At 44.1% G+C, this 25,574-nt stretch overlaps 1 protein-coding gene across 1 annotated transcript in view; it reads right to left on the minus strand.

Annotated features, from left to right (window-relative positions):
- Nucleotides 1-279: 279 nt before the first annotated feature.
- LAMC2 (laminin subunit gamma 2) overlaps nucleotides 280-25,574 on the minus strand; it is an 82,252-nt gene continuing 56,957 nt past the window's right edge. Inside the window, exons 12-24 of the mRNA XM_020984372.2 lie at nucleotides 24,285-24,530; nucleotides 20,620-20,765; nucleotides 19,992-20,148; nucleotides 18,685-18,890; nucleotides 17,285-17,364; nucleotides 14,587-14,736; nucleotides 14,043-14,187; nucleotides 11,805-11,954; nucleotides 10,973-11,087; nucleotides 8,886-9,085; nucleotides 7,518-7,676; nucleotides 7,331-7,430; nucleotides 280-1,952 (exon numbers count right to left, since the gene is read on the minus strand). Coding sequence (XP_020840031.1) covers nucleotides 1,699-1,952; nucleotides 7,331-7,430; nucleotides 7,518-7,676; nucleotides 8,886-9,085; nucleotides 10,973-11,087; nucleotides 11,805-11,954; nucleotides 14,043-14,187; nucleotides 14,587-14,736; nucleotides 17,285-17,364; nucleotides 18,685-18,890; nucleotides 19,992-20,148; nucleotides 20,620-20,765; nucleotides 24,285-24,530 — 2,108 coding nt within the window. The 3' untranslated portion in view covers nucleotides 280-1,698. The remainder of the gene's footprint in view (nucleotides 1,953-7,330; nucleotides 7,431-7,517; nucleotides 7,677-8,885; nucleotides 9,086-10,972; nucleotides 11,088-11,804; nucleotides 11,955-14,042; nucleotides 14,188-14,586; nucleotides 14,737-17,284; nucleotides 17,365-18,684; nucleotides 18,891-19,991; nucleotides 20,149-20,619; nucleotides 20,766-24,284; nucleotides 24,531-25,574) is intronic.

Raw genomic sequence — 25,574 nt, forward strand, 5'->3', positions numbered from 1 at the left:
AATAGTTCCCTTGGAAAAAGCCTGTAGAGGTGATTAGCTTGCCCTAGAAACAAAACTCTGCCATTCCATTATAAGAAATATCAGATAGCAATAGTTAAATCCAGCGAAATTCCTTTCCAGTTGGGAGAGAATCCACATGACAGATTCAGGAGCTAGGACCAGAGGTGTCAGCCAAAAGGCCCCTCTAATATTTCCTGCAGAAGTGGTTTCTAGTTCTTAAATTCTTACATCTGTAATTGAGAGTTTATTAATCTATCAGTCAGGAACTAACAATAGGCAGCTTATTCAATACCTCTTTATTTAAAAATATGTCCATTAAAAGTGAAGGGGGAAACATGGTGGGAAGAGGACAGGCAGCACCAATGGTTCAAGCTTGAGGCAGAGGTACATCCAGGTAGGCACTCCACCAAACACTGTTTAGGACAGACAAGATCTTCTACTCAGCTCAGGCTAAGGAGGGAGCATCCTTCGGTGTATTGAGGAAAGGAGGTCCGCAAAATACCCATTGAAGTCTGGGATATTCAAAGGCAGGTCAAAGGAAGGATAACTTGATTCTCTAGATAAGTTTCATCTCTCTCAACATTCAAGCTACATATTTTATCAATTTGAAACCACATAGTTTCCCTTCCCTGTTTCTTTAATAGCTAGCGAAATGCAGTCTGCATCATTAGACAGGAGGGTAAAGGCTACTGACCCACCCAGGCTGAAGACCCCCCTGAGGCAACAGCATCACCAAATAGTAGGGGTCTGAATGCCACCAGAAGGTAAGCAACCCTAGGGTTTGCTGTGCCAATTTTCCCTCATGTCCTATTCTTACTTCTACTCATCTGGCTTAAAGTGGGTGTAAGTGCTATCCTTATGAGGAGTACCAATGGGTAAAAGTCTTGCCAAGAGGTAACAGTATTTCATTGGGTTTCATTCCCTCTTCTGATACTAGGGTGAATTTGGAGGAAAGGCTAGGTAAACTTGGAGAATTCTCTTTTTTTCCCACAAGGTTCAGAGAATTAGTTGAATCTAAGCATGATTATGTTTTCAAGCACATCTCTTGAATGTACTCTCAAGTTTAAGACTTTTATGTAGAGCTAAAACCAGATATTTTTTCACCTGGGGCAAAAAGAATCAGGCGTGAGGGAACAGTGGCACAAAAGTCGGTCAGATAGCAGGTTCAGGCCTGCCACAGGAAGAGAGATCTGGCTTTCACTAGATCTAGGACCCAGGAGAAAAGCACCATAAGATATACCCCTGGGGATGGTGACTGGATGGACCAAAGCAAGACTGGAGAATGGTAATCCTTGTGAATTGGGGGCCCCTCTCCCTGCAGCTATTTTTGCCCTTAGACAAAGCCTGTTTTGCCCCTCCCCTGCTCTGCTGTTTTGATCTGGCCATGTCACTGCGTGCTAATCCTCCCCCCAAAACCATACTGAGGTCCTGGCTGCTCAATCAGTCTCCTGATGTAATGCCATTTGATTCATTACCCAACATGATGAAACAAATAGGATCCCACACATACAGCCAGACCTCTGGATGGCTCTAGTCACAGCACTGGGATCAGGGTTGACTTGTTGACAGTTGACTTGAGCAAGTCTGGTTCCATGGAGTCCACTTGTGCTTCTATCACCCCCACCCTTACCAGTGCTGTGCCTTGAACTCTGGGGTCTGTGACCTGAGAAACAAGGGGGAGAAATCTCTGGGATGGCTTCACTGCTGCTCAAGAGCCTGTGTATTGTAGCAGCCGGGAGGCAGGTTGTTGCGAATATCCTCCAAGTTCTTGACGTCAGCCAGGATCCCGTCAATGTTGGCCTCCAGGAATCGAAGGTGGCCTTGCTGCTGACGAACTCTGTCCTCCAGTTCCAACATCAAGGGACGAAGCTGGGTGTTGATCTGGTTTCTGGCTTTGCTGAAGTTCTGTTCTAGTAAGATTAACCCTTCTTCATCCACACTGCCAGGCTGGTCTATTTCAGGGAACAGGAAATGAGTCAACAAGGAAATTCTACAGCCAGATTTCTCTAAATACACGCCGGGCCTTTTTTATCTTCCACTCTTTTCTTTCCATGTGAGTAGTAGCAGTTGCTCCACTGGGGACCCAATTGTCCAGTTCCAATTGGGCAATGTAGCTCTTTCCTTCCTTCTTTCCTTCCTTCCTTCCTTCTTCCCTTCTTCCTTTCTTCCCTCCCTCCTTTGTTTCCCTCCCTCCTTGCTATCCCTCCTCTCCTTCCTTCTCTCCTCTCCATCCTCTCCTTCTGTCTACATAGGGAATCACACCCTTACCTGCAGGTGCTCTGCCCAAAGGAATATAAATGTTGACCGCTGAAACCTGTCTTGGGGCTTATGGATAGATTTCTTTCTTATGAACCATGCCTTAAACCCAAATCACTCCGGCTCTCATTGATTGGCCGGTGGATCCCAGCCCAAACCTCACTTGGTCATTGCTTGGATTCTGATGTTTTGGGGGCGAGTGTAAATAGCAATGGTTTCTGTTTTGTCCAGAAACTCTGAGGGTCTTCCCCTCCCAGACTGATTTTATTTTATTTTTTACTAAGTAAAAGAGGTCATTCTTTGCTTCATTTAGGCATCACAAAATTGGTGTTGCCTCAGACAAACTGAGACCTGGGAAAGACCTTAGCTCAAAAAGGCTAGGGAAAGACCTTAACTCAAAAAGGCTAAGGCCTCCCACTGCTTCTGGGGTCATCTCCAGTCGTCCTGATCTATATCTTGCCACTGGACCCAGATGGCTCCATAGGAGAGAGTGAGGCTGGTGACTGCACAGCCCTGCCTCACTGAAACCCAATTCACTTGCAAGTCATAACATCTCCTTCCTGATGTCATGGTCCTCTTCGGGAACAACAATCCATGTTGTCCGTCACGTTCTTGAGACCAATGGGACACCAGACTTTCTAAAGTCTGGACCTTCAAGATAGTCTGGCTTGGATGGCCCCTTTTGGAGACAGATTGGGCTGGGCTGAGAGGTTCATACACGCCCATCAAAACCCAGACACTGCTCAAAACCAATACCCCAAACCATCTAGGATCATAGATCTAGGGCTGTAAGGTCATTTAGTCCAACCCCTCTTCATGTTACAGATGAGGAAATTGAGACCAAGGTCAAGTTTGTACAACCCATGCCCATCCTGACTTTTCTCCTTGAGCCTCAACTCACCTTTGACCTTGTCAGGACCAACCTTCCTTTCCTCCTTCAGTCTGATCTGCTGGTTCCCAAGAACGTCCCGAGTGTTAGACTACGCCTTGTGTCATCCCAATGGGAACCCAGTTACTGGCTTCCTCCACCAGGCTGACTCCCTTGCCTCTGATGTGCTCTGTAGCTTCTCCAGCTGCCAGTTCTTAGCCATCAAGTAAAGATGTCTACTTCACAACTGGCAGCTGGGCCTAGCTGCTTGACCCAAGTTTTGTTGTTATTGTTTACTCATTTTCAGTCATGCACAACTCTTTGTGACCCCATTTGGGGTTTTCTTGGCAAAGATACTGGAGTGGTTTGTCGTTTCCTCATTTTACAGATGAGGCAACTGAGGTAAACAGGGTTAAGGGACTTGGCCAGGGTCACACAGCTACTAAGTGTCTAAGGCTGGGTTTGAACTCAGGTCTCTCTGACTCCAGGCTTGGTATGTTATCTATTGTGCCACCTGGCTGCTGTTGACACCAAGCTAGCCCCTTAATTTAAAACTTTTTAATCTCTAGATGAGGAGGGTTCTAGCAATATGTTTAGGTCCATAGTCTAAAAAAGGTGGTCAAAGATGATGGGGTCTTGTCTCAATCCAAGCTGCCTGCTCACCCAACCCACCAGTGCCTTGGGTTCAGGGTCACCTTATCCTATAGTTCCTGAATTCTTTTCAGGGAAATCATTGCTGTTTGTCCTGAGCAGCTTGTAAGAAAATCACTCAGGTTTAGGGTTTTGCGGAGGTCAGAACAAACTGCTTGAGTTTGGGGAATGGATCCCAGCTGGCTGGGCAAGGATCCAGCCTCTGACTCTGACTTGAAATCTAGGGAATCCAGTGAAATTCTGTTCATTTGAGTTTGGGTCAGCTTCTCCCCACAAGCCATCACAAGGAATACCATCTTGGACAGCATCTGGCTGGACCAGAATGGTTTGAATAAGCTTCAGCAGCCTTAGGCCAATTCAAACCACCTACTGGAAAACCCAGAAGTGCTCACTGACATTCATCCCTGACCTGTGCTACATAAAGAGAAAACAAACCAACAAAACCCTAGATCCTGGAATTTATGTGGAGGTTTCGGGGGTGGGAGAATGTTAAAAGTACCCATGATTCTTTTATTCCAAACGATCTGTCATGGTCTGAGGGAGGCAGTGTGACATAAGGAAGGGAATGGAATAAGGGACTGAGTGCTCGATTTGCAGTCAATCAATCAGCAACCATTTATTAAGCATCTACTGTGTGCCATGGACTGTGATAGTTAGGAAGACCTGTATTCAAATCCTGCTTATGACACTTAGCTACATGACCATGGACAACCTCAGTTTTCTTACCTGTAAGATCATGTGTTGCATTTACTTCACTGGGTTATTGTGAACAGAGCTATAATTTTTTTTTTTTGGTGAGGCAATTGGAGTTAAGTGACTTGCCCAGAGTCACACAGCTAGTAAGTGTCAAGTGTCTGGTCTGAGACCGGATTTGAACTCAGGTCCTCCTAACTCCAGGGCCAGTGCTCTATGCACTGCACCACCTAGCTGCCCCTTTATAATTGGGAATTTTTGCTTCTGGGTCAAGAACAGCAAATTGTGCCCAAGGCAAATGACACCAATCGGACCCTCATTGGATTGGGGTGGGCGGGTAGGTGGGAAGAGGACACTGCCCTGTAGGAGGAAGGTGGGAGATGCAGGACACTGGCATGAGGCTCCTAGGGAGGCCATCTATACTAACATTGTAGCTTCCTAGTTTAATTATTTTTGTTTCTATGATGCTGAAGAGCTACTGGCACCTCTCAAATTCAGCACCCTGAGACAGAGTCCCACCAACCTGTTCTAGTTTCAGCTCTGGTTGTGGGGCTTAAAGAGATAATACATGTAAAGCATTTTGCAAAACTCAAAGCATTATATAAACATCAGTTGTTACTATAGTGCAAAGAATCCTGACCTGGCAGGCAAGGGACGTGAAATTCTGTTTCTCATGCAATTTTCTGTGTGACCTTGGGCAAGTCTCTTTCCCCTCTCAGCCTCAGCCTCCTCATCTGTAAAGTTAAATAACTGGACTAGATGAACCTGAAGGTCCCTTCCAGCTCTAACATTCTTTGACTAACTTCTTTGAGCCTCAAGGTCCTTATCTGTAAAATGGTGATAGCAACACTATCTTAGAGGACAAAATGCTTTGTAAACTTTGATGTGCTATGTTAATAGAATTGCCCTCAAGATAATACTACTTATTATTCCTGACATTTAAGCTGCTATCCAATAGATAAAATCAACTTCATTAGGATTTAGGGGAATTTAAAATAGGAGTTAACAATCATTCCCCATTTCTACTTCTAAGGTATTAGGAATCATTTGATATGTTACCTCTTCCAAGACACAAACTCCTTAATAACACAATTCTGGGCAGGTAGTAGGCAATATTTATTGACTTTGACCTGACTCTTGTAGAGGAATCGTTTGATCTTTTGGGATATTATCACAGAGCAGGCCCATGACTAATAACAAATTTAAAAATGGCACTTTTTCAGGTTCTTGATGCCATGCTATGGAAAATCACGTTTATCTTTGCTTGACTGTAGTGGGAAAATGTGGGGCAGCTAGGTGGCTCAGTGGATAGAGCACTGTGCTTGGAATCAGAAAGACTCATCTTGAGTTTAAATCCAGCCTTGTATACTTACTAGCTGTGTTACCTGGGCAAGTCACTCTACCATATTTGCTTCGGTTTCTTCATCTGTAAAATGAGCTAGAGAAGGACCTGGCAAACCACTCCAGTATCTTTGCCAAGAAAACCCCACAGGAGGTCACAAAGAATCAGACACAACTGAAAACAACTGAACGACAATAATAACGACATTGGGAAAATACAACAGAGCACGCCACTAATTGCTCTTGGAATCTCCTGAGCCACTACATTCTAGCAAAGCCTAGTCTTGATTTAACAGAAGTGGCCAAATAATAATCCAACTTCAGTTTGAGCTGAGCTGAAAATTTCAGCTCAAACTACTTTCCTATTTTGGATTTGCTATAATACCTTAGAGCAGACTGCTTCTTGAGTTCCACCGTGCCTCCAAATTCCTCTTTATCCTCAAAATGTTCAGGACCAGAGGTAGCCCACCACCTCTCCCATGTTTCTCCTCAAACTATAGGCAGTTGGAGTCTATCCTGGGCCTCTTCCCTTTTTTTCTCTGTATGGTCTCTCTTGGTGATCTCATTTGCTTCCATGGGTTCAGTTATCATCTCAAGAAGGTGACTCTCAAATCAATAAATTCAGCCTTCATCTCTCTTCTAAACTGCAGTCCTATATCACCAACTACCTATTAGATATTCCTACCTAGATTTCCCACTGGCATCTCAAAATAGAACTCATTATGTTTTTCTATAAATCCTATTCCACACTTTCCTGGTTTGGTGGAGGCCACTACCATCTCTCCAGTCAACCAGGGTCACTACCTTGTAAGTATTGTCGAGATTTCCCCCTCCCTTAGTGCCCATATGCAATCAACTGCTATCTTGTTAATTGGATTTCCACATCGCTAGAATCTATCCCCTTATTTCTACTCTCACAGACACCCTCCTAGCTAAGACCCTCATCACCTCATGCCTGGACTATGATAATTTCTCCTAGTTAGTTTTCCTGCTTCCAGTCCCATCCCTCTCCAATCTACCACCTTCCATGTAATGGCCAGTCATGCCCTTACCCAAAAACCTTCAGTGGCTTTCTAGCCTTATTTCATACTACTCTATTTAATGGAGTCTCCAGTCTAGCTAAACTGAACCACTATTTCCCAAATTTAACAGTCTTTCTCCTACTTCTAACCCCCATGCCCATAAATCTACTTCCTCCTCAGCTCTGCCTCTTAGGTATCCTTATCTCCTTTCAAGATAGCATAGATGTTACCTCCTCCATAAAGTATTTTCTCATTCCTTCAGTGGTCAAAATATCTTGTATATTTTGACTTATCTGTGCAACTATTACACTCTCCCACTAATATGCAAGCTTCTCAAGGGCGCATATGGTTATGTTTATGTCTTTCTGTTCTAATGGAGTACCTCACAATCAGTAGAGAATGAATGTTTCTTGAATGAAGAATCCAATGTTTTCTCCAACAGACCATTCAAAGCTTATAAAATTGTGGGACTAATATGCCAGAAGACCACTTTACATACCTATTAGATTCAGGATGCTGTCCAAGGCATTTAGTGTATTTTGGATGGCAAATCCTGCATTTTGGGCTCTGGAATTAGCCCCTTGGGCATCCTGAATTACCTGAAGAACAGAAAACATGGGTGACTTTTCGGATGGATTGGTTTAACAAGCTTTTTCTCTCTCACAAGACAACCTCTGGAAACTTACCATTTGCATGGTGTTCCCATCCTGATCAAACTCCAGTTCTTTCCTTCCAAGTTCTCCCTCCACATCCCGGATCCCACTGCTCAGAGTGGCCATCCCCTTCTCCAGTGCCAAGGCAGCATCTGCTGTTGTGTTAGCTTCTAAGTTCAATCTCCCTATCTCCTGGGAGAAGAAACAGAGCCATAGATGATAGGAGAGACATTCACAAGGCAAGAAAACAACCCCAAGACAAATCCAGAAGACAAACAGCTGCATCTGACCCGTGAAGACATGAACTGGATCTGCTGAGAAAAGGCCAGATTTGGGAACACACCCATCCCCAGGCGTGATTTCAGACAAGTCACTTTGGGGTCTGTCAAGGACTGGAAGGGTATCAACAACATGACTGTGTTCCTGTCTCAGCTTGAACATTAATGGAACAGTCAACACGTTGGGAGAAATATGGGAAAACAGAAAAGAAGGAAAACAAATCCACATATTTCTGCATCCTGCCACTTGACTCCTACAGTCTTTGGAATGACTTCACTGGGGCCTCTTGGGCTTTAGTGGAGAAGAGAGGCCTGCTGTATCTTGGAGGCTAACATGACCAGGGCCTGGGAGCTACTACCTCTGGACCAGAAGCCTGGTTCCACATCAGCCAGATCAATAAGCATTTTTGAAAGGCATTGAACTACATAGGGCTCAGTACCAGATGCTATAGAAGAAAAATTACATATACCTGGTCTTACCTCATGGCACATCTTTGGACATTGTTTCTATAGGTAACCAAGGCATCCACAGTTTGGTAGCAACAGATCACTATCACTTCCTAGTAGGAGACTTGGTAAGGCTAAATAGTTTAGGGGTCAAGAGTTCCAGCTTGGGTGGGTGGAGGGGATCTATATTTCTCTCTCCTCTGTTTCTCTCTCATCTCTCTGTCTCTTTTATCACCTGACCTTCATTAGATTCAATTTTCAAATATGGGCTGAGAAGATCATCTCTTCCTAGTAGGAGACTAAACATAAGAGATAAGGTCACAGCTGGCATTTTGGTTGAAACTTTCCCAAGTTCTGAAATCAAGATATTGATATCACTCTCACCTAGATAAGTTCTACCTGCTCAAACGCCTAGAACTGGAGTCCCACGTGTATAATCGAATGTGAGAATCTTTTGGGTCTAGCCCTATTGGGGAAAGGGGTGTGTATGGGACCACAAATGAGGTCGTTCCTGTCAGCTCTGACAGCTCTGACCTCACCCACACAAAAGGCCAACTTCATTTAGGAGCCACACGTGCCAAAATGGGGCAGAAACGATTCCCTTTCCCAGACTTCTCCACAGTCCTTGCCCTCCCCTCCCCAGCACGCCTTTACACAGAGTGTGAATAACTTTTACCTGCTCAATATTATCACTGATCTCTAGCGCTTCTCCTGCCATGCTCTTTGCCCGCCTGGCATCTGCAGCGGCGCTGCCCAGGGCCCTCTCTGCCTGTCCTGTTTTGTCATTGGCATCTGCAACCATCTGAGTGATCAAAGGGAGTCTCCTCATAGCATCTTCTGCTTCTGCTTTCCTATCCTCGACCTGCAGGTCAAATTCTGAGATGAGAGAAGATAGTGCCATGAGTCCAAGGCATTACTAATGACTTAAGGATAGAGAAAGAGTCTAAGAATCTGAGGGGCAAAGTTTCCCAAAGGAAACCCAAGGCCTGAATTCCTTTTTATCTTTTTTTTTTTTTACTCCAGAGGTCAGCAGCACCCCAGCCTGGAGCTGATATTTCAAGATAAGTCAAATTCATCACTTAGCTTCTCTAAATATTCAGCCAGCTGCCAGCTACCCACCCACCTCCATTACAAAAGGGATAACTGAGGCAAGCGATTGGCTTGGTCCAAGACCAGAGAGGTACTAAACAGACAAAAGTTTAAAATTTGCAGCTCTAAACCTGAACTTACAACTTATATTCCTGAGCCTCCTTGCTAAGAAATAGAAAGGAGGCATCATGGCAGACTATATACAGAGCTGGTTTCAGAATCAGGAAGGCCTAAGTTCAAATCCCACCTGACATACACTGGTTGTATATCTTTGGGCAAAATATTTAATTTCTAAGTACCCCCAAGCATCCCTTGAAGACTGTGACTGGGTTCTGATCTGCAACAGTAAAGGTAGTTCAATCAGTCCATGAACAAGCATTTATTAAGAGCTAACAGTTTGACTCTGTATACCCAAGAGACCACAGGTTAAAAAAAAATAGGTGGTGGAAGAACAGGTGGCTTTAGATAGGAAAAGAGTAATTGTCATAGGGAGTCCAAACGAAGGAGCCCCTGGGAATGTTTCTCTTCTTTTCTGTAATAAAGGAGACTGGAGCCATGAACAGGAATTTCCTACTGCTTCCCACTAATGAAGCATGCTAGCATCGTCACCAGGGGGCAATGGTAGCTATTTCTAGAAACAGCAACAAGCATTTTCTAGTGGGACAAATTAGACCCAAGTCTATCGAGCAGAGGAGAGGAGGACAAAGAGACAGCCCTCCCAGTAGAGAGAGGGCCGGCCTTGGAATCTGGTAGACCCAGGTTCTGACTCTGACTCTGGCACTTAAACTATCTGTGCAGCCACGAGCAGGTCACTTGACTCATGCTTCCTCATCTGTAGAATGGGGATAATATTACTTACAGTACACACCCCCAGGGGCTGTTTCAAGGCTTAAATTTGATACTGTATATAAGATATTTAGCAAACCTATATAGATATTAACTACTATAATTTTAATAAAATTAATAAGGACTCAGGAAATCAGCTTGGCAGAATGGTTACAAAACTGTCTTTGAAATTAGGAAGACTGAGGTTCTGGGATCTACTTCTGATACACGTGAGCCATGTGACCATGAACAAGTCCCTTCACCTTCAGACCTGGATAGAGGAGTGGAGCTGGAATCAGGAAGACCTGAGTTCAAATACTGCCTCAGACACTGCTATCCTGGGCAAGCCACTTAACATCTGTTTGCTGCAATTTCTTCATCTGTAAAATGGGGATGATAATAGCACATACATCCCAGGGTTGTGGTGAGGATCAAGTGAGATTACTATTTCTAACATTCTTTAACCTTCGAATGCTCCATAAATACTTTGTTGCTGAGTCATGTTAGCCGTGTCCGACTCTTTGTGACCCATTTGGGGATTTCTTGGCGAAGATAGATAATGGAGTGGTTTGCCGTTTCCTTGTCCAGCTCATTTGACAGATGAGGAAACTGAGGCAAACAGGGTGAAGTGACTTCATCCAGGGTCACACAGCTAGTAAGTGTCTGAGGTCGAAGTTGAACTCAGGTCCTCCTGGCTCCAGGGCCAGAGCCACCTAGCTGCCAGATAAATGCTAGCTGTTGTTTAAGAGTATACAGAGCAGTTGCCAATCTGCTTTAGTAGAGGAAGTTTCTTATACTAATAAAATCATGGGTTCAGATTTTAAAAAATAAAATTAAATAAAGACTCACCCCTGAGGTTCTTTAAAATGCTCTCAACTTCATAAAAAGTAGCATTGCCCATGCTCAGGGCCTCTTCAGCTCTGCTCTTAGCAAGATTGGCACGGGAAAGCAGCTGATCTGATTTCTGTAAATAGGCAGGTACAACCAAGATTAGAGTCCATGTAACCTACACCCCAGAAGCGCATTCCTGCTAAATAAAATTAACCTCAACACATTTCTCTTTCGTGATAACAGAATGCCATAATTCACCTCACGGGAACATGAAAACAGATGAAATCTCCCACTCTTGGGGAAAAGACAAAATATTTGAGCACTCGATGACACAGAGCCAGGGACAAGGCAATCTCAGATTCAGGTTTTGAAAACCTCATCTTGCAAATTATCATTTTAACCCCTAGCCCAGCTAGTGGATGGAACCCCAAACTAAATGTCAAAAGGCCCAAATTCTATTCCCAGATCTGGGCACTGACTCATTGGGTAGTTCTGGGTGACTAACATTCTTATGTTTGTCTCCCAGCCTAGAACGAGTAGGCTCATTTCAGGACATCTTTAGATAGCGGCCTGAATCAAAAGTGCCATTGCGCTGCTGAGGGACCGTTTCATCCATATTTGTTCAGGATTTGGAATCAGAGAATCTGGATTCAAATCCCAATCCTATCACTCACTATTGCTTTGGGTAAGTCATTGTAGAGGCTCTCTGAGCCTCAGTTTCCTCATCTGTAAAATGGGGATAATAAATCAGCTTTGAATGACCTATTATACAAGGTCATCATGAAGAAAGCCCTGGGTATAACGCACAATGCTACACAAACGTAAACCATTCTCAGTGGAAATGACGAACCTGGCTCTCCTTCTCTCCATCCTGTAACAGCTGCCGTGTTTCTTCCTCCCAGTCTCCCAGGCGCTCTTGCAAATGCTTGTACTCAGTTACATGTCCTGTTACCAGACTTGACAGAGAATCAGCTTCCTGTCTGATTCTCTTTGTTTCCACCTGAAATCACAGGGACATCAAGAAGTCTTTCTTTCCTGAAGCAGCTAGGTGGGACAGAGACATAGGTAATGCGGCGGAGATAGAGAGAAAGCAAAGGGCCTGAAATCAGCAAGACATGAATTCAAATCCGGCTTCAGATATTTACCAGCCATGTGACTCTAGGCAAGTCATTTGACTGCTGTTTGCCTCAGTTTCCTCAACTGTAAAATGGGAGTGATAACAGCACCTACCTCCCAGAGTTGTTTTGAGGACCGAATGAGATCATATTTTGGAAAGCACAGGTGCTCAGTAAATGTTTCCTTCCTTCTCCTCCCCCTACCACAAGGGCCAGTCTGCAGGACCCTGCAGGGGCCAGACATCACTGCCTAGAAATAGGAGCTATGCAATAAAGCCAGAAAAAGCCACAGAGAGTAAGGATTGGCCACGAGGCAGAGAAAAGCAGGCCCAGAAGACAAGTGGGAAACTTCCCATCTTCTTCGGTTCCTCATTAGAATCTGCACCTGGAGGCAAAATCTCCAAGTCTTTGTTTTTATTTGTTTGTTTTATGTCTGTGTTTATGTCTTCCCTTTGCCTAGCTCCTTGGTGGATGTGGAGGGAGAGAAGGAGTAGAGAAAGAAATGGACAGATTAGGCACTGGGGGAGGGGAGGTGGACCCCAGGCAAATTTTGCAGGAAGAATAGACTTTTTCTAAATCAAACTTTGAAAACTATCTCCTAAGTCAGGGGTGAGGAACCTGTGGCCTTCTAGGTCCTTGGGTACTGCCTTTTGACTGAGTCCAAGTTTACAGAACAAATCCTTTTATTAAGACGATTTATTCTTTGAAGTTTGGATTCAGTTAAAGGGCCACACTTGAGGACCTAGAGGGCCACATGTGGCCTTGAGGCTGAAGATTCCCCATCCGTATCCTAAGTCAAATAGAAGTAAGCCCCTTTTGGTAAGGACTCAGGAAAAATTAAACCTTCACTGGTAATTAATTTGCTACAGTTCCCAATGGTCCCTGGGATCTGGGAAAAACTACCACTATATCAGCCACTGTGAAATTATAATGACCAGTCTTGGCCCCAAAGAAGAATTATGAGAAGCCAGGTGGAATTATGTGGGTGTGGAACACTGCATGTAATGTCAGACTTTTTCCATGTGTGGGTTAATTTTACTGAATTGGGGTTTTTTCCCCCTTCTCTTTTTAATTCTTTGTTATGAGGGCTGGTTCTCTGGGAAAGAGTGGAAGGAAGGCTGGATTAGGAAATGGTGGTGATATTTAAAAAAAAAAAGGTAGCAATAATTGCCTGTCTTTCTATTCCCAGCGCTTAGCACACTATGTGACACATTGTTGTTTGCTGTTGTTCAGTCATTTCAGCCGTGTCTGATTCTTCATGACCCATTTGGGGTTTTCTTGGCAGAGATACTAGATTGATATGCCATTTCTTTCTCCAGTTCATTTTACAAATGAGGAAACTGAGGCAAACAGGGTTAAAGTGACTTGTTCAGGGTCACACAGCTAGTGTTTGTCAACTGACAGTAAAAATTTATTTTATTTATTTTTAAAAAATGCTTGCTGACTGTTGACTCGCAGTAAAAATTTATTTTATTTATTTTTTAAAATGCTTCTTGCCTGTTGACTGACAGTAAAAATTTATTTTATTTATTTTTTAAAATGCTTATTGACTGTTGACTATCAGTAAAATTTTATTTTATTTTTTAAAATGCTTGTTGACTGTTGACTGTCAGTAAAATTTTTATTTTATTTATTTTTAAAATGCTTGTTGACTGTTGACTGACAGTAAAAAATTTATTTTTAAAAAAACAGCTGCTATCTTCACAATTTGCTGTTTCTGAACAGATCAAGGTTATGTCAATTCTTCCTCAGAAATTTGTTCTCACAAAGTAGAGAGAAAAAAGACAGAAGAAACGGAAAGTAAGAGACCTTTCTTTCAACCTGAAGCTGGGGTGAGGGATGAGTGGACTTCTAGGTCCACTAGGGGAATGGCTCAGTAGATTGGGGGTGGGAGTGGAATCCCCAGTAGAAGAGAGAAGAATTTCATGTTTCAGTTTGCTGCCTGTGTGTTTGTACCTGAAGGCCCCCCTCACCTGGAAGGCCTGGTTAGTGATCCCCAGGCGTTGAGGCATGGAGTTCAGGAGGCTCAAGCTCTGCTGATAAGATGTCTCTGCTTCAGTGTCACCTTGACTGGCCTCCCTCTGCAACTGCTGGGCCAGGGATTTGACTTCTTCAAATCTACAGAAGGAGACCATGTTGAGAATCTGCAATGGCTTCGAGCCCTAGCTTTGGAGCTAAGAAGACCTGAATTCAAATTCTGCCTCAGATACTTACTAGCTGTGTGACCTTGGACAAGTTATATGCCTTCTCTCAACCTCAGTTTCCCTAAATGGGTATAAGAATAGCACCTACATCGCAGGGTTGTTGTAAGGATCAAATGAGGCAATATTTGTAAAAGAACTTTGCAAACTTTGAAGAGCTATATAAATGTCAGCTGTTTTTTCTATCATAATATAGGAGCTTTTAATATTATCTCAACCAGAAAAGAATCAAATTCATTGGGTTCCCATAAGAAAGTCTTCCCTGCTTCTCTACCCACCTCATTCCCAGTAATCAGTGTAGTGAATTCAAACTTACTTTCCCACCAGCCCTTGCACCACAGAACTGTCCACACTGCTGCTTCCCACTCCATCCGTCACAGCTTTGCGAACCATTTCCAAGGCTTGGTTAGAATAATCCCTGGTTTCCCCAGCCAGTCGTTCCATATCATTAGCTGACTTTACATGACTGAAAAGTAAGTATTTTAAATCCCATTAGAGTCCTCACAGCAAAGCTTGGGACATTTGCCTTCTTCCTTTTGATGGAAGTCAAAAGAAAGAGAATAGCAGAGCAGACTTGCCCCAGAAAGACAAGTAGAAAAGTGAATGACTACTTCAGAGTAGATATAATAGAAAATCCTTTAAATAATAGGATGCTCTGGAGTAGAGGTGTCAGATACACATCACTCCCAAGCTTAGCCAGCTTAAAATATAACAGGGAAATATTTAATAAAGCAAGTAAAAATATGATAATGTTACTGTGTGTTTTTCTAAGACAGTTTAAGTGCCTGCAGGGATCTTTATGTGAGGTTTAATGGCCCCTGCTTCTATTTGAGTTTGATACCAGTGTTCTGGAGAAACATCCCAGAATAAAGAACCGAAGATTTTTCCCTCTTGGCAGTATCGTATGTATGTATGAAAATACCTGATTTCAAGACCTATCATTATTCAGTAGATAAAACCTCAGGTCTGTACTCAATGCCCTTTTTTTTTTAATGATGGAAACTACCATCCAATATAGTCATCAAGAACCAGGGTCACCTCCACACCACAATGAGCCATCCCAGTAGGGCTTTGTGGAAAACACAACCACCAGACATGGATGCTATTTGCTGTCCAGATTATGACATGGAATTAGATGGTGAACCTACAGAGCTCATATAATCTCGGACAAATACCACAAATGGACATACTGGGCCCAGAATTGAGCAGCAGGAGAAGAATGGGCTGAATTGCCTTTGGGAAATTGCAAAACTTCTTTAGTGATCCCAAACTTCTCCCTGAAACAAAGGCCCAGTTTTTTAATTCCAATATTCCATCAGTGTTATCGTATGGCTGTTAATCCTAGAATACTGAAGTCTGTAAGTAATTAAAAATGAGTATTCCTCAGAGGACTGAGAAGAGGCATATGGTGGGTTCAAGTTTACTATAACATGGAAGAAATAAGGAAGCACCAAGAAGACATAGTGTCAAGGATGCCATCGAAGTGAACAAGATGGGTTGGTCATGTGTCAACAGTGAGGGATGAAGCAGGGATGGCTCAGGTTCTCTTCTGGCATGCCAAGACAAAGTGAGGAAGGCTGTCCTCCCCTTTCCAAGTGGGTGGACCTCCTGTACGACTAGTTTATGGGAGAACATGAATAAGAGCCTGATAGGATGGGCAGGTATGGGCAGGGGTGGGTGCTTTGGAGGGAACACTGCCATTGGAGAGATCATGGATCCATCTTATTTTTTTGAGTAGGTCTAGTGAGTTCCTGAAGCACAAAGGGGTAATATTATACAGTTAGACACAGAGGCAGACTCTGGACCCATACTACATCCTGCTGCTTGAATATAGTAGGTGCTTAATAAATGTCTGTTAAATGAATGACATCCCCAGGGGCCCTTCAGGGAATGGAAATATTAAATCTGTGTGCTCTCTCTAAGTTGAGTGCTTTCCTACAACTCAAGGCCCTTTCCTAAACCAGCAAGGCTTCTCACGATATTTCTGCCAGGTTATTTCTTTCTCCCATTAGTCCACTCCTAAACTGGGCCTGAGTCCAAAGACAGAAACTCTTGTCAACAAAATTATCCCAGATGTTCTTCCCTGCTCTTCCCCCAAAAAGCTGAGGAAAGCTCTGCAGAGCCCAGGCGATGGCTCACCCTGTAGAAGTCCAAACCAGCCCCCTTGGATTGGCTGAGCTCCATTGGACATTGACTGAGCCACCACCTCTTGGGCCTCACATTAAGAACAAATCTTAAAGGCAGCTGAATTTACCGACCAAGGTAAAAAGGACTCTTCGAAGCTGCAGAAGCACAAACATATGTTTTACAGCAGTCATTAGGCCCCTGCAGAGCTTGCCTGATTGCAGGCTTGGCCCCCCACCAGCCTGCCTGCTCACTACTTGTTGCTACTTGTTCCTGGGCTTGGTTTGAATGCAGCATTCGAGTCCCCGAAGGCCACCGAGAGCTCTTTCCCAAAGGCTTATTTGTTCCAGTTGCAGGTGGCCCTAGGAGCTGTGCCCTATGTGTATGTAGCCAACGTCTCACTTGAAGCAGCTGGGAAGGAAATACTTCCAGTCTCTATCATGGACCCTTCCTTACAAAAAACATTTGTGCCTTGTACTACTGCAAAGATCTGAGGTCGGTGGATTTTTTTTAAATAACAGAATTTCTACAAAAATTTCGATAATAGAATTTCAATAGAATATTTCAATAGAATTAACTGCCTTTGTCATCCCAAATATTTTAACGTATGTATTTAAAGACATCATTCTGAAATAAGGACCACTGGTTTCACCACACCATCAAAGGCATCTAGGACCCAAAAACTGTTAAGAACTCCTATGCTACTGTATATCTGGAGAGCTCCAGTTCTCTAAAAGCCAAGCAATTCAAACCTACACTGAGGAAAGAGGATGGTTGTTCAGCCCAGTGCAAGGTCACCAGAGAGCCCTTGCGGTCACATCTCCGTCTTGGGTGAGTCATTGTTCCCCTGGTAAACGGCCTCCAGGTTAATAGCACCAAATGTGACTCACCTGTCTGCTAACTTCCAAGCCTCTTGGGCTAGGGCTTTAAAGCTGTTTGGTCCTTCATACTGGTCTGAAGGTGGGATGTTCTGGAGAGGAGAAGAATAGAGAGAAAAGTCTTATGTTCTACCACTTAACCTTGGTACCTACAGAAGTGAGGAATCTGACCCTTTAGCATCATTCCTGTTGGTGCTGCCCCATCCTTAATATCATGAGGTGTCCTCTACATCTCCATATCCCTCCCTGCCTCGGTGTATTTAGTTATCAGCCACTCTGTTTTCCCTAAGACAGCATCTGATCTTGACTAGATCCTTGCATCCCTCGCCTCCCCACCACTGCCTCCTTCCTTCAGATTTAATAACATAATTCAACTAATCCTATCCCTTCTGTTATAGGATTGGATTACACCTCAATACGTCAAGGATCTGTTATTGGTAACATAGGTACTTCCTCTACCAACACAGACTGGGACCCTGCCATACCTTAGTTAATAGGCCTCATGCATTGCTGTGGTTAAAAATGATGTTGATAATAGCATTTAGATGGCACTTTAAGGTTTCCAAAATATTTTATGTGTTATCCCATATGATCCTTACAACAACCCTGTGAAGTAGGTGCTATTATTACCTCTGTTTTACAGCTAAGGAAACTGAGGCAAACAGCAGTTAAATGATTTGCCCAGGCTCACATAGCTGGGGCCAAATTTGAACTCAGGTATTCCTCACTCCAGGCCCAGCATTCTATCTACTGTGTCACCTAGCTGCCTCCCAAAAGGTCATTACCCTATAGCCAACCTAGGGACAAGTCTCTTCAAATTCAGCTAACCTGGTCCCCAAATGATAAATACCGCAGTTCATCAACTGGTGGTCCTAGACTCACAGCCTTTCCAGCTTGGTAGGGCCTGCCTGAGCTTGCATGCCTCTGGCATGGTCTTTGAGAACCCAGGATCACTTCCCTACCACAACAGGCATATTAGTAGAGTTCTTTATTGGGGGATTAATCTGGGTTTGCCTCTTGCAGAGAAACGCTGGTAAAAGCACAAGACCCACACCACCATCATTTCAGCATTCCACTGTCCTCATTAGAACAATTTCTTGGACCATGCAGAATGAAGGGAGAAGAGGCAGGAGCCCAGCATAGGGGATGAAACAAGAAGGGGTGCAGAATGGTAAAGAACCCAGGATCTGATAGAGAGAAAAGGACATAAAAGGTAGAGATCAAGGGGTTATAAGGAAGCAAAATCCAAGAGAGATGACGTGAGAAAACTCAGAGCAGAGATAAGAGGATGGTGAAAGAAGTGGAAGTGGTCAAGTGAATGAAGGTGGGTCTTCTACTGAGACACTCACCCCACCCTTCCCCTTAGATACACCTCCACCCCCACCTCGAGCCTCAGGACCAACGGAACTTACAGTGTTGCTTAGAGATGTTTTGCTTTCCTCCAGATTCAATCTCATCTTGGCAATCAGCCTCCGGGTGTCCTGCACTTGGCTCCGATACTGATTCTCCAGGGCCAGCATTCTGCCCACAGTCATTTTGAGCTCATCCAGTCGTGACTGGTAGTTGGTCTCTTGGGCTTTTGCCTTGTCCAGGCGGAGCTTTAGGGACCTACTGGAGTCTGGACATATATAAAGGCACAAAGTAAGTACTTCCTGGATTGGTCATTATGGAATCACTGGACTTAACAAAGAAGTGAAGAGACAGAGAAGCCCATTAGGCTGACCCAATTATAAAAGGCACAAATGTCATCTGATTGTCCTGTTTGTCCCCTTGCATCCTGGGTCAAGAAGGCATTAACAGTTAGCTCTTCAACTTCCAAAAAGTATCATAGGATCATAGAGTCTAAGATAGAAGGGACCTTAGTGTCTAACCTCATTTTATGCATGGGAACTGCGGCCTATTGAGGATAACTAATTTGCCCATGATCAATCAACCGACAAGTATTTATTAAGCACGTACTATGTTCCAGGCAATATGGGAGGCATTGGTTATACAAAAAAAAAAAAAAGTAACAATCCCTGCCCTCAAGGAACTTATATTCTATTAGAGAGACTACTATAGATGGTATACACAGAGAGAATAGATTTAAACAGGATAAATATAGAATAAATAGCAGGTAATTAGGAAAGGAGATCACTAGCACTTAGGGGGAGGAAGAAGAGGAGAAAGATCAGGAAAGGCTCTGAATAGAAAGTAGCACTTGAGTTATATCCTGAAGGAAAAGAAGGATTCTATGTGGGAGTACATTCCAGAAGTGAGGGTGGCCAGAGTTAGAAGAAGACAGGCCATGTGTCAGAAACAGAGACAGGCCCAGTTTGGCTGGACCATCAAACGTGGGCAAGGGAGTACTAGGTTGGGGCCAGATTGTGAAGAGCTTTAAACACCAAAGAGAAGGGTTTATAGTTGATGCCAGAGTCAATAGGGAGCCATTGTAGTTTATTGAGTATGGTCAGATCCCCAGCTAAGGGAAAACACTTCATTAAAATCACATAGGGAGCAAGTGGTAGAGTTGAGATTTGAATCCAGATCTCTGGTTCCAAATCCAGCCCACTTTCCAGTGGACCATGCTACCTCCAAGGATAAAAACGTTTGCTAAAGGCTTGGGACTCAGGTCCCTAGAGATACGGCCCCTAGCAGAGGCACCCCACAACATAGAACTACCATCCCACAGAAGCCCTTCCTTCCTTTTTCTGTCTGAAGGGAAGCTGTCCTTCATTACCTTCAGAGATCTGAGCTTCTCTCAGAATGTCCTGAAGGGTCCCCTCTGCTTCCTTCAGCCTTCCTTCCAGTTCTGCATTGTGTAGGGACCCACCACCAGCCTGCACCTTCAAAACAAGAGCCTCCAAACTCTGCAGCTGCTGCGAGTACTGGTCCAACTGAAACCAGCATAGGAGACAGGATCAGAACACAGAGAGAAACCCAGGTTTCCCAGCCACCCTTGAGACTAGGACCTATTGAGAAACTCTGAAATACTGCCCAGAGTTCAATTTGTTCTACATCAGAGGTTCCTTTAGGACGCTGAAGGACAAATATTTACATTCTTCTCTAAATTTTGGAGAGATTTCTGGAGAGCATTTGTGTTATGACTTCTCAAATTAATTTACATTTTATTGATTTATATTCTAATTGCATTCCTTAAAAAAAAACATACACAAAAAGGGCTCTAAGACCTTAAATACCATTTCATTAGCACCACTAATCAAGGCTCCAGAAAGAATGCCAGCTGCTCTCACCAGACCATCTCCCACCCGTCCACCCGTAGCACTCTTATCATCATCCTAGAAACACTTGTGGACTTTAAACAGGAAATACTCAGGGTGGCAGGTAACATTAGGAAAAGAGCTTACCTGAATCTTCACTTGGTTGTAGCAGGTTGGACAGCTGGTTGAGGCTGAATGGTCACAATTGACGCCCCCAAATCCAGGCTTGCAGATACAGCTCCCATCACTTCGACACCTCTGAGGCTCAGATCCCACTGAGTTGCAATTACAAGCTAGAGAAAATAGAGTGACAGTGTAGGAAAGAACTTAAATCAGGAAAAAAAAAAAGATGTATAATCAAGATAAATATGAAGAATGTCAAGTCACCAGTGCTGAGAACTCTTAGCCCTTTCTGATCCAGATAATAGCTGTTTCCACTCACTACTTGTCATCAGAAACTTAGTTTTTGAACAAGTATATTTCCAGGAAGAAGATACATAGATGAAAAGACATTGCAACAATCTATCCTTCAGTTTCTTATCGCCTACCCTAGACCACCTACTCTTCTCCCACTGTATTATTTTCCTTGGTGATCTCATCAGCTCCCATGGATTCTATTATCTCCTTGTGGATGATTCTCAAATCTACTTATCTGGCCCTAACCTTTCTCTTGACCTCCAACCTCACATCTCCAACTGCCTATTATATATTTTGAATGGGATGTCTTACAGATATCTTAACCTCGACATGTCCAAATCTGAACCCATTATCTACTCCCTCCCCCTCCAACCCTCCTCTCTTTGTAACTGCCCTATAATTGTCGAGGACACCACTGTCCTCCCAGTCACTCAGATTCACAACCTAGGTGTCATCCTCAAATTCTCACCCTCACTCCGGCCCCCATTTCCAGTCTGTTGTTCCAGTTCTGTCAGTTCAGCCTTTATGACATCTCTCATTTATATCTCCTTCTCTGCCAACACTGCCACCACTTTGGTGCAGACCCTCATTACCTCACACCTATACTACTGCGATATCCTGTTGACTTGTCTCTCTACCTCAATTTTCTCCCCATTCCAGTCTATCCTCAGTGGCCCGGCTGTCAAAGTGATCTTCCTCAGGTGCAGGTCTGACCATGTCACTCTCCTATTTAACAAATTCCAGTATCTCCCTACTACCTCCAGGATCTGATATAAAATCCTCTGACTTTTAAAGCCCTTTATAACCTGGCCCCTTCTTAACTTTCTATTCTCCTTATATCTTACTCCATTTACTCTATAATCCAATAACACTGGCCTTCTTGCTGTTCTCTGCACAAAGACATTCCATCTCCCAGCACCATATGCATTTTCATTGGCCATCCTCCATGCCTGGAACTCGTATCCTCCTCACTTCAACCTCTGGGCCTCCCTGCCTTCCTTCAAGCCTCAGCTCAAATCTCACTTTCTTCAAGAAGCCTCTCCTGGCCCTGTTTAATGCTAGTGACATTAGTCAGTTGACTATCTCCAATTTATCCTGCCTATATCTGCAATGTATATAGTTGTTTTCACGTTGTCTCACCCTTTAGATTGTAAGCTTCTGGAGGGCAGGGACTGTGGTTTTGCCTTTCTTTGTATACACCAGTTTACAAAGCACCAGTGCTTATCACTACGCCTAGCACATAGTAAATAAAGGTTTGTTGACTTACTGACTTAATCCAAATGCTTATTAAACTATATACATATTAGATAAATCATGCCAAGATGCTGGCCCAGCACAGAGGTAGCAGGAAGATTTTTATCCAGTGAATTCCAGTGTCTACTTTTGGAATAGCTGAAATACCTGTTTCAAATAGTGACCAGGCTCAGTTTGAGAGATAAAGCCAAACCATAACCCAGGAGAAAACAGTTATGGAAAATGTCAAAGAGAAGCTGAACCCAGGCTTTGTTGAACAATGAACTCTGGCATTCCCAAGACTCCATCTGTATGCCTTGAGGTTGGGTAAGAAATAATCTGGCCCAGGAGATCCCCAGAGGATTAATTTTCATTGGCAGTAGGTCTCTGGTTATTTTCAGTCATAGGATCTGGAGCTAGAAGGGACCCAGAGGTCCAATTCCCTCATTATAAAAATAAGGAAATTGAAGATGAAGGAGATTAAGTGATTTGCCTAAAGTCACATAGGTGGTAATCATCAGAGGAAAAATCTGAGTCCACTTGCTCTGATTCCAGAGCTAATGCTTTCCCACTATCTCTAGTCATGAAGCCTCTGATACATTGGGTTGGTTTAGGATCCCCTGTAGGCATCTGGGATTCTCTGAGGGGGGATTAGGGATTCTGATGAGTCCAGAAGTCCAAAGACCACTCAGGCCTTGATTATTTCACTGGGATCCTGGGGACCAGGTATAATCCAGAGTTAGTCTGGATACTCTAGGGCCAGAGGTCATAGAATCAAGTCCCCAACCTAAGCATCGAACTCATTACTAGACCTACCATTGGCATGCAACAAGTAAGACCTGAAGGAAAAAGGAGAACGAGGCAGCTAGATGGTGCAGTGGTTAGAACACTGGGGCCTGGATTCAGGAAGATCTGAGTTCCAATGTGACCTCACACACTTTCTAGCTGTGTGACCCTAGGCAAGACCCTGGGTCCAAATCCTCCTCCTAATGCTTAAGAGGTGTGTGACCCTGGGTAGTCATTTAACTGCCCTGAGCCCGGTTTCTTCATCTGTTAGGGAGTCAGACTTGGTGGCTTCTAAAATCCTCTCCAGCTTTACATCTGTGATCCTGTGAGGAATGATATATCATAATTCCTTTCATCTGAAATAATAACTCGCATTTCTATAAGAGCCGTAAAGGTTTACAAAGCCCTTATCTTTCAACAATCCTGTGAGTCAGGTAGTATCCAAAACAGTGGCACGGGATTAGATGTAGGAGTCCTTTAAGATGCTTGACTCAGAAGCAGAATCTTTCCGAGGGAAGCTTTGAGAGTCACTCACTCCACGCCCCAATTGTACTGACTTCCTGCAAGGGCCTCTTAAACCATCTCATTATATACACCCTGTCCCCCTCTTAGCTTTAGTTTGCCCTGCCTCATTCTGGAGCCATTTATGACTCTCCCCCAACAGGTTTGGCAGCCACTTTCCTCTCTACCTGCCTCAGGATTAGACCCAAGCCATGGCCCCTTTTTATCTCCTCTTCCCCTTAGGAATGTAAACCTGGCTTCCTCAGGCTCCTCACCCAGTTTTAACCCATTCGAGGCCCTAATTCCTTTGATAGAATGCTACTCTGCCCTGCCCTAGCCTTGTGGGAGGATTCCTAATTAGCAATCAATCAGCAAGCATTTATTAAGTGCTTATTGTGTGCCAGGAACTTTGCTAACCTCTGAGGATACAACTAAAGCAATTTTTTAAAAAATTAATTCCTACCCTCAAGGAGCTCACATTCTAATGGAAGAGACATGTAAAAATCTGGGTCCGTACAAGATAGACACAGATGGTAATCTCAGAGAGAAAGCATTGGCAGCTGCAGTAGGGGCTGGGAATGGGAAAGGCCTCCTGCCAGAAAGATGGGATTTGAGCTGATTCTACAGACTCTACAAAGAATGTGACCTTTGACTCTGGAAGGGGTCTCAGGCCTAAATTGGTCAGGGGGACCACAAGGGATTAGTCGTTGTGCTTTGGGCGCTCCATACCCCTTGCCCGACAATTCCAGAATCTTCACCCCCCTGTTTCCATGCACAACATCACACTTGATTTCAGATACACACACACACTCACACACTCACACACACACACTCACACACAAGTACCATCAACTCCTCCAGGGTCACATTCCTACCCCGACATTTGTCCGATGGATTAGTAGCCAGAGGATTCCCAAAGTAGCCCTCTTTGCACTGGTCGCAATGGAAGCCGGCTGTGTTATAAATGCATTTCAAACACTCCCCAGTCAAGTGATCACACTTTGCAGGTGCGCTGGGGTCAATGTTGTTGTTGCACTGACAGGGCTGGCATGGTCTTACAGGACCATTTTCACCAAAGGGATCTCCGAAGTAGCCATCAGCACAGAGCTCACAGCGAGCACCTGGGGAGGGACAGACAAGCAAAGTACCGTGAGCAGATCAGTGCGAGAATCTTAAAAGAACAGCAAAAGCAAAGGGGAATGGTGTCATTCCGAGGATGCCTGCCCACGCTGGCACTGAAGCATCACCCCTGGGAACACACCGAAGGTCATAATCAAGCTGTTTGGTCTAAGAGTGAACCAAAGATTGGAGAGCACAGCATTGACAGTGTGGACTAGCTGAAAGAGTGGTGGGTTAAGAGTCAGAGGACTAGACTTTGAATCCTAATTCTACAGTTTACTTCATGGTTACCTTGGGTAAGTCACTTAATTTTGGGGGGTCTCAGTTTCCTTTTCTGTAATTGAGGAGGCTGGACTAGATGGTGCCTAGTCCCTCCCACCTCTAGAACTGTGACCCTATGCCCCAAACTATTGGGTTTCCTCCCAGATGACTAGCTCTCTGGTTTTTAAGAAACAGTGAGATCCATACAGCTAACCCAAGGAACTCGAGGTAGTTTCCTTTTCCCCAGCATTTTGGAGAGAGTATGGTGCATTTATACGCATGCTGAACTAGGAGGCATGGGACCTGAAGAACTCATGGGGGTAAGCAGGCTGCAAAAAAGTGGATAGAACACTGGCGCTGGAGTCAGGAGGACCTCTGTCAAATCTGAGAGGAACTGCAGAGAACAGGAGTTAAGGAAACTCCCGAGTAATAGTATGACAGAAAGAGAAGATAGGCTGGTCTGGGCCAAGACCAAGGGGTGACAGGCAGAGGGCTAGAGTGTTCCACTGGTACCTTTGCATAGTCGAGAGAAAGCGAGCCAAGCATGGGGCAAACTTTTGGGAAGATATGGACCAGAAACTTACAGGATTGTCCAGTAGGGATGGGCTATGATCTGTGATCTGGATAATTTCAGGGAACTCCCCAAATCAATGAGATTACAGCTCCATTTGAGTATTTCAGAGAATGACTTTGGGAGGTCATATGGTACAATGGAGAGTATTGAACATTCCTGATGAACCTGATTAACATTCCTGATGGGACCTGAGTTCAAATCTTGACTCTTC

Source organism: Phascolarctos cinereus, unplaced genomic scaffold (assembly GCF_003287225.1).
Source record: "Phascolarctos cinereus isolate Bilbo 61053 unplaced genomic scaffold, phaCin_HiC Scaffold_5;HRSCAF=322, whole genome shotgun sequence".
NCBI classification, from domain to species: domain Eukaryota; kingdom Metazoa; phylum Chordata; class Mammalia; order Diprotodontia; family Phascolarctidae; genus Phascolarctos; species Phascolarctos cinereus.